The following is a 13,740-nucleotide window of genomic DNA, read 5'->3' on the forward strand; positions in this document are numbered from 1 at the left end:
CAGCCTGGGGAACAGAAGGGGGAGGTGGGAAGGATGTACTGACTGAAACCAAATCAGCAAAATGCTGCTTTATGGTGATCTTTCAAGGAGGAGAGAAAAAGAGATGCTGTGTGATGCCCTGAGTGACAGAAATCCAATCAACACTAGATTGCAAATGTGGAACTTTATCCCCAGAAGTTATTACACGAGTAGGTCTTAATTCTGTTAAATTCATATCAAGTTTTATACTTAAAATCACAGAATAGTTTGAGTTGTTTCTAGTCCAGCCTGCCTGCAAAGAGCAGGAAAATCTTCCACTAGACCAGATCCTCAAAGCCCTGTCCAACCTCATCTAGAATGTTCCCAGGGATGGGGCATCCACCACCTCTCTAGCCAGTGTTTCACCATCCTCACTGTAAAACACTTGTATAAATCAACCCTCTTTTTGGTTAAAATCATTACTCCTTGTCCTGTCACAACCTGTGACCGGGTCTTTAGTTTTCACATCCTTAATTCTGAAGCTGGGGTGGTACATCTTGCCCAGAATTTGTAGGCGGTCAATACTGCCCACATGAGAAGCTTCTTCCCAGGCAAATGTCACCTCCTTGGGAGCATTTTAGTGCTCTTTAAAGCCATGGATTTACATGTCATCACCCAACCTGTCCAAAGCAGTTGAACAGCTTGTCTGTCTTTGGTATGTGTTTGCAAGGAGTGATTGTCACAAAGGCCCTGGCACCTCAGCTATTCTCTCTTCCACGAAAAGCAGTGGATTTCTTCGTGCCTCAGTTTCCCTTTTGGACACTGGGAATGATGCTGCAGGTGATTATTTCCTCTCTACAGTGCGTTCTGCAGTGTATGGGCTGTGAGGCCCCTTGTGCCCAGGCACATCTGTATCCTGCAGTGCACTCAGTGCCTGCAAGATAAATAGAAATTATTAGCTTTATTGTAGAAATTAATGGCTCCATTATTCCCTTGGCTACATCCACCCAGCCTTATCTGGCAGCAATTTAGGAATTTTCTGTTCTGGGGGATTTCTTTGGCACATTGCTGTTAACCCCAGACATGTGGGTTCTCCGTGCCACTTCTTCCCAGATAAAATCAGGCCATGGAAAGTCTGGTGAGTAATGCCACCTTCCTCTGGGGAAGGTGAATAAAATATATTCCAGGCTATATGCTGTGCCCTCTTGGATTGTCCTGGCTCCTCTGAGAATGTGTCCATTTATAGCAGCCAGGGATTTGGGCTGCAGTGCCTCTTTGTTTGGAATAAACCTTGATATCCTTTGTCTTTTCTCTGCAAGTGCTGCAGGCAGGGCTGAGGTTCACAAGCTGAGGTTCACAAGCTGCAGGAAGATGAAAAGAGCCTTCCTCTGGTGAAACTTGCTTTGGTTCAACCAAGATGAGGGATGATGTTCAGGAATGGTGGCATTTCTAGGCTTAACTTGAAGACCAGACCAGCTGGTCAATGAGATTGCTTCTGGTCTTGAAATGAATTTTAATGAACAGCTGGGTAACAAAGGCACTTAAAAATATTTTTTTTGGTAATTAATTTTTTTTTTTTTTTAAATATCCACATCTCTGCACTGGAACACTGGAGCCAATCATATTCTTATTTCCAGACCAGCAGGGCTGTCATTCCTCATGTAAATTCTTCATCACCATAAGCCTTTCACTTTCCCTCCTGACCCTCCCTGCCCTGGCTGCTGAACCACAGGGTGCACAGCTCATCATCTTCCTTGCCAATATGTTGGTAGGTGTTTTTCCTACCTGAAAAGTCCTGCAAGGTGCATGTGATGAGCATCTGGGAAAATAAACACAGCAGCACACCTCCCCAAAAGGATGTTGTCAAAATACTTTCAAATACATTTATTTTGTTAAAATAAACTATGTACAATAAATGATATTAATGTGCATTACAATATACAGTAATTACATGTTTAAAAGATGATAAACAAAAGAGTACAGAATTATGTGCTGTAAATAGGAAATTAATAGTGTTTACATGATTTTTAAACTATGCAGAACACATTTGCTTAAAAACTGAATTTTCTTGGTTTGAAATAGTTTTGCTTTGAATTCTGAAGATTTGGTTAATCTTTGGGAAAAAGGCATACGACTCAAAAACCAGACATACTGTTTTAGTGCCCATCCTTTGGTTTCACCAGCCCCTTATTCCAGCAATATTGCACACAGCAACTTTTAAGAGAGAAAAATTCAGTTGCTCACATCAAGTAAGTGACTCTTTCTCCTAACTGGCTGAGACCTGACTGGTGATGAGTTAGGTCCTGATTTGTGTTGAGGTCATTGCATCTGCTTAACAAATTCAATCAGAATAACTTGTTGAACTGTTAGTTTTAAATATTTCTTAAGAATTAATTTTAAGTATAACTATTAAACATGAAAATAAAGGAATGAAATGTCCTTGTCTTTGTGTTCTTGGGGGAGCAGAGAATCTCTGTGCCGTGAAATTCTTGTATTTGTAGAAGTGCATCAACATCATGACACATTAAGCTGGATTCAGTTGTCCTCACACTCCATCTCCCTGCTCCTCTCTGCAGCCTTGTTTGAAGTCCTCCCAGTCTGAAGGTGCTGCTGAGCCCCAGGTGTGACTCCACAGAGGCACCTCCCAGCCCATTCACCAGCCTCAGTCGATGTTTTTTGGGGCATCAGGGCCACCACACCATGTCCTGCTCTGTCGCATTTCCCACCTGGCACCCTGGACTTGGGTCACTTCTGCTCATGAGTGAAGAAAACTTTGCCATTGTCTTTCCCCTCTCATGTAAATTTTTGTTATTGCTTATCAGTGAATTAATATTTACAAGCTTGGGGAGAGTTTGGGCTCATTATCTCCATGCTGACAGGGCAGCTCAGTGCCTGCCAGGTCTGTGATGCAGTTAGAGCAGCTGCCTATTCAGGGGAGAAATGCTGAGAGGGACGACATGATAGCCACACTCTGGACATGATTTACCCAAAAACTAGTTTGACAGACATCAGACAGTTTTCATGTTATCAATACAAAAAAATGTTGTGTTGGAAGATCTGGAAACTGTAGACTGGTGACAACTGTTTACTCTGAATTCATTAACCCCCAATCAAAGTCAAAATTCACCGGAGTTGGTATCAGTGAGAGCTCAAACTGATCTTCATCAAAACTACATCAAACTTGATGTCCTGAAGGGCATGGGATGAAATCAAGTGACAGCAATGATCTTTAAGCAAAGATAACCATATGTCTTGAATATTACACTGTAATTAAAATGTAACTTTCATCTTCAGCTCAGTAGTGGTTGAACTGAGGTGTTGCAGATGCAGCCTCCAAAGGTGAGATCAGCAAAGTCTTTGGATGCCCCAACTCCTTTCAGGAGTCCTTAACCAGCAGCCAGAAGGTATAGAGGATTCTCGGACCTGGCTCAGTGTATCTGTGTGCTCAAGGCTTGGTCAGCCAAAATAAAAGGTCAGAAAAGGACGAAACATAAAGATTCTCAAGCATTTTCCACATTAGTCATGTGGAAAACCCCATTGAAATTTTCCATTGTCTTCATGAGAATTGAAATGAAGCCAACACAGAGCATCTCTGAAAATCCCACCCTACCATTATAGTTAGAAGCAGCCAAACACTGCATTATGGTCTGCACAATCTGAAAAGGATGGGGATCCATATTTTCAAATTTGAAGTGATTTTTCACCACTGACAGCAATTCACATGAGTTTTTGCTTATTGCTCTGGGTTTCTGAAGTAATTTTCCTCCTTACAATGAGCTTCTGACTCTTTTTGCTGTTATGGTGTGGCTCCTGGAACTGCCCAAGAGAACAGATTTTTGTTCCCATGTTTCTGAAAGCTTTAACTGAAACAAAGAAAAGAGAATTTGAAGATTTTTTGTTGTTGCTGTTCTAGTTATGGGTGTCCCCTTAACATCTTAAAATGAAATTCAAGGTTTAGGATCAAACTGATTAATTGTGGCTCTGGGCCCTGATTTTGCAGCTCTCCCCCGAAGCAGAAGTGATTCTGTTGCATCCATGACTTGGTGATTTTGTCCTGACTTTTTGATGCAAAACTATTTCTATTCCTGTTTTGTTTTGATAGGTGAAGACAGCTGAGATCACAAGCCACTACCGAAATCAGTGGGAGGCTTTTTCCTGCTTTCAGATGGTCTTTATTCAAGAGGAGGAAAATAAACATTCATAGTGGAAATTTGTCTTCATTTTTGCAAAGAGCTCAAATGTGACTAGAAGTTATCTGATGTAGGTCACTCCATGCTCACCTCCTGTCACAGCAGATGATGCTCCTCCAGTCCCATAGAGTTGTGAACCAACAAAATGTTCTGTTATTTCCAGATTGTCCTTTTTTAATGTAGGATAAAACAACATTACAGGTCCTCCTCAGGGGAAAAGAAAATGCATGGAGAAAGGCATGTGCAGCCACATTCCTACATTCTCCCTCTTTGTTTAACAAATGGTCCCTGGGCCAACTTGAGCATGTGAATTTCTTTGTGGGAGAAGACAAATGTGCTTTTAGACAATCCTGGCCTGAGACAGATTGATGCCACTGCAAAATATTTTTAATCCAGATGAGGTTTCTGTGTGGTGAGTCAAGAGGTATTTGCTGTGTCACTTGGGGGAAAAAGGTACAGGAAAAGGTCACGGGCTCAGAGCAAGGTATAAAAGCAGATGGGCATCTTTCCTACATGAATTAAAGGGAGAGATAGGCTGCCCAGGGAAGTGATTGGGTCACCATTCCTGAAGGGATTCAAAAGAACACAGGCCACCACCACTAGAGCAGCTGGCAGAGATTTTCTGGCAATTAAACTGCAAGGACAGATCCCCAATCAGCCTCCCTCATGACCTGAGCAGTGCCAGTGGGATGGAATGAGACATGAACAACTTGGAGATAGCTCCTTGTGAAGAGAGATTCTCTTCAGTAGGAGGAGGACTACCAAAATCTCTCCCTTTAATAAAAGCACTTAGAATAACTTTATTTCATATTAAGATGCAGTGCTATATTTAATTCTGTGTCTATTTTGAATGCTTTGAGTGCTTCAGAAGAGAAAAAAATGTGACAAATATCGATGCCAGGTGCTGAAATTATTGTTTTGATTGTCATACTGGACTTGGGGTGAATTCTGTACCCACACAGGGCATATATCCTGTTGAACAAATGAGAATGGACCTGAGTGGGGTTAAAGCCTTGTTTCTGCCTTCTCTCCAACTTTTCAGAGCTCTGGGAGGCACAGGACAAACTGTGAGTTTTTGTGGGACCTCCTTCAAGTCATGCTGGAAGTGGCAGGACTGTCCCAGTCCCACTGTCCTGGTGTTTTCACAGGGCTCTGAAGGGCAGAGGCATCTGTAGGTGGTTTTAATGTGGTAAAAGCTCTCTCATTAATTGAGATCTCTCTCAAATACCTCTAATCTCTCCTTGCAGGGGTTTGCATGAAAATACTTTGGGAATTCTGTTTGAAACAGCAGCTTCAGGTTAAGAACTCTGGGTAGAACAGGAAGGTTTCAGAAGAGGCCAAAGGAGATGAGTTTTATAGGATCCAGCAAGTTTTCTGCAAGTTGTGAGTGCTTTTGAAATGACAGCAGACTATTAGCAAAGGCAGCTCTGTCAGGAAAGGCTTTGACATCAGCTGCATTTAGGGCACGTTGTCAAAAAAGTTGCAGGGATGGTTTCTAACCTTTATGACTCTCGTTACAGTGTTCCTTTTAAGGTGAAATTGGGATCTGATTTCTAGCTCATCTCACAGTGAGTAAACCCATCCCCTTTCACCTGGCAGTCCTTTATTGATTTTCTTTCCTTATTACTAATGGTGCTTGAAAAATAACTTGAAGTTTATATCTGTGGCCTTATGCCTGCACTTGCACTATGTCTGCTGTTTTGGTTTTTCTGAAAATAAGCTTTACTGCCTTTCACACACCATCTGCTGCTTTTAAAAAAGGCATTAGGCATGACTTGCCAGATTGTCAATGACTCTCCTTACATCTGCCTGCAACCCTTTCTAAAGCCTCTTGGCCTGTGCTGTCCCTGCCTCCCCAAAAAAATAGTGTAACAGGGCAGATCCTGGAGAATTTGCCACATTTCATGGACAGGTATGTGTATATAAGCTAACACAAGAATGTTTATGGGACCTGCATTAAACATGGCTTTTCAAAAAACATTTGTTTTTGCTGGAAGAAAAATGAAAATAAATGGAGTGCAGAGGCCATTTCTCAGTGGATTGTAACCACTGTCCCTCTTTTGCATCTCCCAGAATTCAAATTTTGGTCAAAATCAGTTTGCAAAACTTGAAATTTTACTGTCTCACAAGCTTGACATGCTCCATTTTGTAAGTGCAAAGAAACACCTGCTTAGCCTTAACATTTTTTGTATGTATATTAACACTTTTCTATCTGCTTCCTCCATGCAAGGATTTGTTCAGATTGCTGCAGTTTAACACATTAGGGCAGCAGCATTTCAGCTTCTCCATCACCATATGTTTTGTAGGTTATTTCCCTCAAACCACTGCAGTTACATCGATGCTGCAACTTCTCAGTTGATTTTTGATTTTACTGCTGATCCCATGCCATTCTATTAAGATTAACAATCACCCTTGGTACTCAGTGGCAGGCAAAAAACCCCAATTTAATTATTTGTGGCATTCCCTGCTGCATGCCAGTGTGCTCCATTTCACTTTTCCAGTGTGCTTGTTACGTTAGGATGAGCTCAGCTGTCACTCTGGATTTTCTATTTCCTCTATTTCCACGTTTTTTGAAGCTCTAAGAAAACCAGGCAGTTCCAACCTGAGCCCTTGCATTGTGCTTCAGCTAAACCAGACTTCACCTTCTTCCACCAGACTCATACATCACTCTCCAGCAACCTACATGAGCTAAACCAATCATCCTAATTAATTTCCACTGAAGTGAAAGGCAGCACAGTGCAGATATAATTTCCCTGAAATCTGTTCAAGGCCTTTTTGTTGTTGTTGTTTCAGTGGAATTCTAGTCATGTTGTAAACCTAAATATTAATTTATTTAATCCATGCCTAGTTCTCCTCATACTCTAATATATTTTTACACATTATAGTTCAGCTGATAGACAGTGTCCTGTTGAGGTGAACACTCACTGCTCTGCCTGGGGATGGACACAAACTCTGTGGCATGGCATGAGCTGGGCTTTAGCAGCCAGGGCCTCTGAAGTATTAAAACCAAACAGAAAATATGCACAAAAAAGTCACCAGCAATGAGGGGAACTTGTCTGTCTCAGGTATGGCTCAACTGTGTTTTGATCCATGTTTGTGTGCAAGGGGAAAGGGATGGTGAGTGGAAGCCACTGGGTAAAAAAAGAGCAAAGCATTTGCCTCGAGTCTGATGGCTTTGGTCAGAGAGAACTGTTGATTTCTACCTGGAAATGTTTAGGGGTGTCAGAGCTGGTTTCTGTAGCTGTCCATGGTAAACTGGGGTTGGAATTAGATGATCTTTGAGGTCCTTTCCAACACAAAGCATCCTACAATTGTATGAAATGGAATTAGTGCTGAGGGAAGAGCTCAGATCCATGAGCCTGGTCCTGATGCAGGACTGGGCACTGCACCAACCTTGGTCCCTTCCATGTGCCCTGGGTGCTGCTCCCACATCTTGCTGCAGTCACTGTGGCCAGCACCAGCTCTGGAGCTGCCTGGTTTGTCTGGTGGCAGGAGTGTTCTCAGCCAGGACACTGTGCTTCCCAAGGGGAGAGGGCTGCCATTCTCCTGGTTTGGGGTGCAGAGGGGAGCAGGGCCCGTGTCCCCAGGCTGGGACATCTGTCCCACTGCTGTCACTTGCTCCCTCCTGGCATTCCTGGACATGCTGCATGCAGACACAGCTTCTGCAAGGAGTTACATCTTCAAATCTGTGTGTGCTGGTGCTGGGATTTCCTGCTTGGGGGATGACATCCAGGACAAGGCAGACCTGTGGCACTGCCAGGGTACCCAGAGGCAGCTGCAGGTAACAAGAACACCCTTGAGTTCACCTCTGAGTGTCTGTGTGCTGCGATGTGCAAAGCTGCAGGGTCCTGGGAGAGCCTTTAGGCACAAGGCACAATTTCCCCAGCAGCAAGGGGAGGTCACAGAAGATTCCTTTCCCCATGGGCTGGGTTTTCCATCTCCATGCTGGTGGCTGCACCTGCCACTTGTGGAAAAGTCCCCTCCTGAGGACTGCAGCCACACTGTGGAACAGAACTCTCTGTGGAGATGGAGAAATGGGAGCGGACAGAGAAGAAATGAATGGGAGGAGGGAGGCTACAAAAAGTCAACAAGTTCACAACTCCCCTTTGATGAGGTTTTTTACAGAAATACTTCATAAAAAAAGGATAATTTTAAGGCAATTGGATCACCTCAAAGCACTTAAAGTCGGCATGACCTTTGGCTTTATTCTTTTTTTTTCCCTGTTCTTGGCTGTTGGGTGAGATGTAGAAATCCAGCTGATCTGTAAGGTAAATTCTCAGTTGCCATGGCAATGTGTCTCGTTCTCGTTCTCAGTTGGAAGAGAGATTGTTCCATGGTGCTATTTCATGTCTAGGGCAAAATTCTTTGGTGGCAGAATTTCTTTGTTTCAGTACATTAATGCTACAACTCTGTGCATCCTTTCTCAGCTTAAGGAAACATGGCTCAGCCTGACATTCTTCTGTAAAAATACAGTTATTTGCATTTTTTTTTTTAGTTGTAAGAACATTCCTTGAGTCTGGAGGTAAATGTTGATCCATTTTGATAGCTTGGGTGCAGCAACATCCTGATGCTGTGAAGTTTCACCATTAAGTGAAAATAAACTGGAATCACTCCACCTTTGCTTCCACGTGGTTTGAACAAACTAAAGTATCTCCTGAACTAGCAAGTCTTATAAAAGAAAAGCAATTTTACAGTACATCCTACCTATAGTGTATATCTTACATATTAGATTTCTACAGATCTCCATGTGCTTTCAGTCATTTCAGATTCAATTCCTAAGGACTGCAAATTCCTAATTTGGATCAATTCTTACTTAAGGCCACAAAAGGAGTTTCTCCTGTTTCTTTTGCTGTCTTTAGCTCTTTGTTTTGTCACAAGCCACCTTCACCTTATTCCTAAGGTGGGGAGCCAAGCAGGCATCCTGGTTTCTGTTGGTGCAGTCTGCAGCAGTGGGACCAGGCTGCCAAACAGTTAGGAAACACAGAGACAGGAGTTAGCCAAGGGTGATACAGCTTGGAGGTGTCACAGCATGGAGAGCTCCTATATTTGGGTAAGAAGGACCCTTTTCTGGTCATGCTCCCCGTTTCAGTTGTGTGTGACCTTCATTGCCTTTCTAACCTACTTGGTTTCACTGAACTCAGCTGGCTCTGCCTCCCAGGGGACGTCACACAAGGGTGCAGCACCTGTGGCACTTTGCACAGCGCTTCTTCTTCTTCTTGGGGTGGAAAATGGTCATGATTGCCTCGTCAAAGACAGTCTTAAGGCCTTTCTGTGTGAGTGCTGAGCACTCCAGATAGCACTGGGCTCCGATCTGAAAGAGAGGAGGGAAAATGAGAGTCAGTATCCACTGTTGGGAGACGCAGTGATGCTGTTCCAGCATCTTCCTACATTTGGAAAGGGGTCAGACCATTTCTCTGTTTGTATCTGGCTGCCTGTGTGGTGAAGGGACAGGCTCATGTGGTCATCCTGAGGAACCAGCATCAACACGAGTATCTCACCACGTGGGGGTGAATGGCTGCAGGAATTCCCTGCACAACCCTCCAGAGAGAGGGGCTGCACCCATGTTTGAGGGCTGGACCAGGAGCTTGGCCTCCTGCCTGTACAGCTGGGGAGGCTTCTGAGGAAATGCTGGGTTGGAGTTGAACCCCTCACATACTTGGCTCTACTCCCCTGAACTGTCACTCTTGTGTCCTGCCTCCTCCTGTCCCAGGGAGCTGCTACCTGGGGAGGTTTCTGAGAATGGGGAAGCATCATTTTGAGATAGGAGTCTCCAGGGTGTGCTGGCATGACACAAACACCCACAGAGGCCTGGGAAAACAGCCTCAACTTATTCAGCAACCTTGTGGCTTATTCAGTTTGTTCTGCTCATGGATGCTCTGATTTTGAGGGCCAGGGACAATAATAGCACCTGCAGCATATAAGGGGACAAGGCCAGGATCCAGAATCCTGCACCCCAGGGCTTGGGGAGTGATTCTGACCCCCTACATTTGCAGGAAAAATGTACAATCCCACAGAAACCTTCTCTGCTGCCTGCAGTGCCACGGATAAGTGGGAATCCAGCTGTCTGTGCTTTTGTAAGGGGTAGGGAGGAGTTTGACAGGAGGTGGCTTGACTGCAGAGAGGGGTTTGCCACATGCATCCCCTGGCAGAACCCTGCACAAGAACACTTGACTTGGATAAAACAGGCAGTAAAATGGGCTGTTTTGGTGCCCATTTGCCACCTGCTGCCCTGTGTTCCTCACATGGAACCTTGAGGAACAAAGATTTTCTTAGAGCTTGGTCATGGCACCTGCCAGAGATCAGAAGTGTTTGGACCATTCTCTCTGACACATGGTGTGATTTTTGGGGTTGTCATGTGCATGCCCAGGAGCTGGACTCATGGACCCTTTTGGGATGTTCCCACTCAGGATATTCCATATTTCAGCTGACACTACAGCAGAAGCTCAGGGGTCACAAGGTGTGCCTGGGCCCAGCCTGTTTGAACAGAGGCTCCAATCTCTGTCTGGGGCCTAGGGGCCTTGGGGGAGCCTTGAAGGAAGGAAACCCAGAGGAAAGCTGGGATCAGTCAGCCTCATGTGGCATCAGAAGAAGCTGTTTTACCTCCTTTGCCAGCTTTACTCCGTGCTCATAGGTGAGTGGTTTCTCCTTCATGTAAAGCAGCCGCGCCAAAGTTTTGGGATCATCCCGGAGGTCAATCTAGGGCAAAATACACAAAATTTGGGCTGTGATTCTTCAGGCAGACACTCATGGCTTTACAGACCCACATCAGGGCAGCTGTATCACTCCTCAACTCAGGTGATACTTCAGAAATGAATTGCACATTTACTTACCTTTTATTTTTCTTTCAGTTTACCATGAATTAGCTCTCCTTTGCAGATTGCTGGGCCACAGCTCAGATGGGAGTGGTACAGGAAAGAACCCCACTGGTGGGGGAAGCTGCAACCCTGCACTGCATCACCCAAACCCCACCCTGACAGACAGACTGACACAGCTCACTCTGGCTTGAAACAAAATCCTTTGTTTCCATGGAAAGCATCAGAGCGAAGTATTCTGGCATTTCAAACCTGTCCATTTTCAGACTGTGTGATCCAAAGGATAATGTTTTTATTTTGAAATGGATATTTTAGATTATTCCAATGTAGAAAACAAAGCCAGTTTTTGAATTATTTGCCTTTCCTGTGGCATGAAGACTTTGGTTTTGACCAGCATTTGATCTGTTTCTCTAATTTGACTTAGCTTACTGTCCAGTGCTCTGACATTTTCCATATGGTTGTATCCCTTCCCTCACAGTCTCTATCCACTCTGTGTCTTGGTAACAAACCCATATTTAAGGCATTTTTATTTGATTGACAGATTAATAGATTTTAAGGCCAAAATAATGGGGTTTGATCATTCACTCTGACAATCACTGTAACACAAGCAGGATGGTGAGTCACCAGTTGTAATGTTGATACAAAAGCATGAAGGGAGGCTACTTCCTTCCCATGTCATCTGGCTGGTTACTCCCATTCTTAAAATTTAGTTTGAAGTTTAGCTTCAGCTACTAGCCACAAACTTTGATGGTTTTTTACCTCCTCATCAGAGACCTGTATGAAAACTTTTCTCCCTCTAGGTATTTATGACACATTAATATACATTTGAATAAAAATATGGGATGAGCTGTGCCAGTCTGGACACCTGCACATTGGATTCCTTTCCCAGTCCCTGAAATTTCCTCTAATGGGAAAATCTGGCTGAATTTCCTATGAGTTCAATAGGAATGCTCAGGAGAGGCTTTACCTGTGTTCCTATGAGGACATAAGGCACGTTGGGCATGCAGACTTTCAGCTCAGGCACCCACTCTTCCTGCACGTTGTGGTAGGAGGCAGGATTCACCACGGAGAAGCAGATCAGGAACACGTCTGTGTTGGGGTAGGACAGGGGTCTCAGCTGGTTGTAATCCTCCTGCCAGGGGACAACAGCAAGAGTGTCACTGTGACGGTGTTCACAGGGGTCTGAGGATGAGGGAAGAAACAAGGATCTGACTCCATGTTTCAGAAGGCTTGATTTATTATTTTATGATATGTATTATATTAAAACTATACTAAAAGAATAGAAGAAAGGATTTCATCAGAAGGCTGGCTAAGAATAGAATAGGAAAGAATGATAACAAAGACTTGTGGCTCGTCTCTCTGTCCGAGCCAGCTGGGCTGTGGTTGGCCATTGATTATAAACAACTCTCTGAGACCAATCACAGATCCACCTGTTGCATTCCACAGCAGCAGATAATCAATTACATTTTGTTTACATTTTGTTCCTGAGGTCTCTCAGCTTCTCAGGAGGAAAAACCCTAAGGAAAGGATTTTTCATAAAAGATGTCTGTGACAGTCACAAGGAGGGGATGACTGCAAGGGGGGGTGTCTTGTTGAGTTTGATGAAGTGGCCAGCCCTGTCCATATTCATTCACACTTCCCAAGCTCCAGGTGGCTGCTGGAAGGAGGGTGGGAACCACCCTGCAGTGAACAAGGGTGCTGATTTATCAGCATTTTACCAAAAAGAGCTGAAAGATGCCCCATCTCTGGGAGGTGTTCAAAGCTGGATGGGGCTGTGAGCAAGCTGGTCTAGTGAAAAGTGTCCCTATCCCTGGTGAGGTGTGTGTGTGTAATTAGATAATTTTGAAGGTCCCTTCCACCTCAGTCATGCTGTGATTGTGTGAACAGGTCTTGTTTGTGTTGTCTGTGGAGATGGTGGTGCAGAAGGCGATGCTGAACAGTCCTGCAGGGTGCACAGCAGTGTGCCAGCCAGCACAAGACATCCTGAAATCAAAAAGCAGATCAAATCCAGCCTGCAGTACCTGGGTACTCACTGTGGGTGATTTGGTGTTTCCACAGGCCATGCATGGTGGAAGGAGATGTTTTCTCCATAGTGGTGAAGAAGGTGAATTTTCAGACACTCAAATCACAGCTGTGCTATGTCATGAGCTGGCTTTGGTAGCTGAGTTTCAGGGAAGAATTTGGGTCTGTTTTCAGGCTTGAGAAGCTGAGAGCAAGCAGAGGTTTTGCAAGCAATGCGAAAGGGACAGCCTGGCTCTGTCTGACAGTGGGAGCATTTGTAGCTGTGTCTGGTGGGTACTGTTCAATGAAACCTCTTAGAAAACTCCAGTGCAATGAAACAGATGCTTTTTAGAGAGGATGCATCTGCTCCAAAGGCTTTTTTAGGGGTTTCAGAATTAAAAAAGAGGAATGGAACACAAAGCTGGAGTGGGCGAAACAAGAATACATGCTGCTGTCAAGCCTGACTGCAGTGTAGATCTGCAGTTTATAGTTTCTGCATTCTGGACAAGTCTCAAATCTCTGCAGTCTGGTTGATTTTGGTTATAACTGTGTGAAAACTCAGCTGGTGTGATTTGCTTTGCAGATACAGACTAGTTAATAAAAGGAAATAAGGTTAATAAAAGGGGGGAAAAAGACACCTGGATGCTGCTTCTCAGACTTGAGAACATTTATTTTAGGCAGGGAAAACCCACATTAGGGCAGGAATAATGGAAGCTGCTGCCTGTCCTGCAGGAGAAAGTGATGCAGGACTGTTCAGTGTGTGTCAGAATAGATGATGT

At 44.2% G+C, this 13,740-nt stretch overlaps 1 protein-coding gene across 1 annotated transcript in view; it reads right to left on the reverse strand.

The window, feature by feature from the left end:
• Positions 1-9,212: 9,212 nt before the first annotated feature.
• The window catches only part of RHOJ (ras homolog family member J), a 54,319-nt gene continuing 49,791 nt past the window's right edge, over positions 9,213-13,740 (reverse strand). The window contains exons 3-5 of the mRNA XM_054286758.1: positions 11,928-12,092; positions 10,749-10,844; positions 9,213-9,459 (exon numbers count right to left, since the gene is read on the reverse strand). Of these exons, the coding sequence (XP_054142733.1) occupies positions 9,313-9,459; positions 10,749-10,844; positions 11,928-12,092 (408 nt within the window). The 3' untranslated portion in view covers positions 9,213-9,312. The remainder of the gene's footprint in view (positions 9,460-10,748; positions 10,845-11,927; positions 12,093-13,740) is intronic.

The sequence above is a fragment of the Melozone crissalis genome, unplaced genomic scaffold (assembly GCF_028551555.1).
Source record: "Melozone crissalis strain CALT ecotype California unplaced genomic scaffold, PUWL_Pcris_2 ptg000056l_1, whole genome shotgun sequence".
Classification (NCBI taxonomy): domain Eukaryota; kingdom Metazoa; phylum Chordata; class Aves; order Passeriformes; family Passerellidae; genus Melozone; species Melozone crissalis.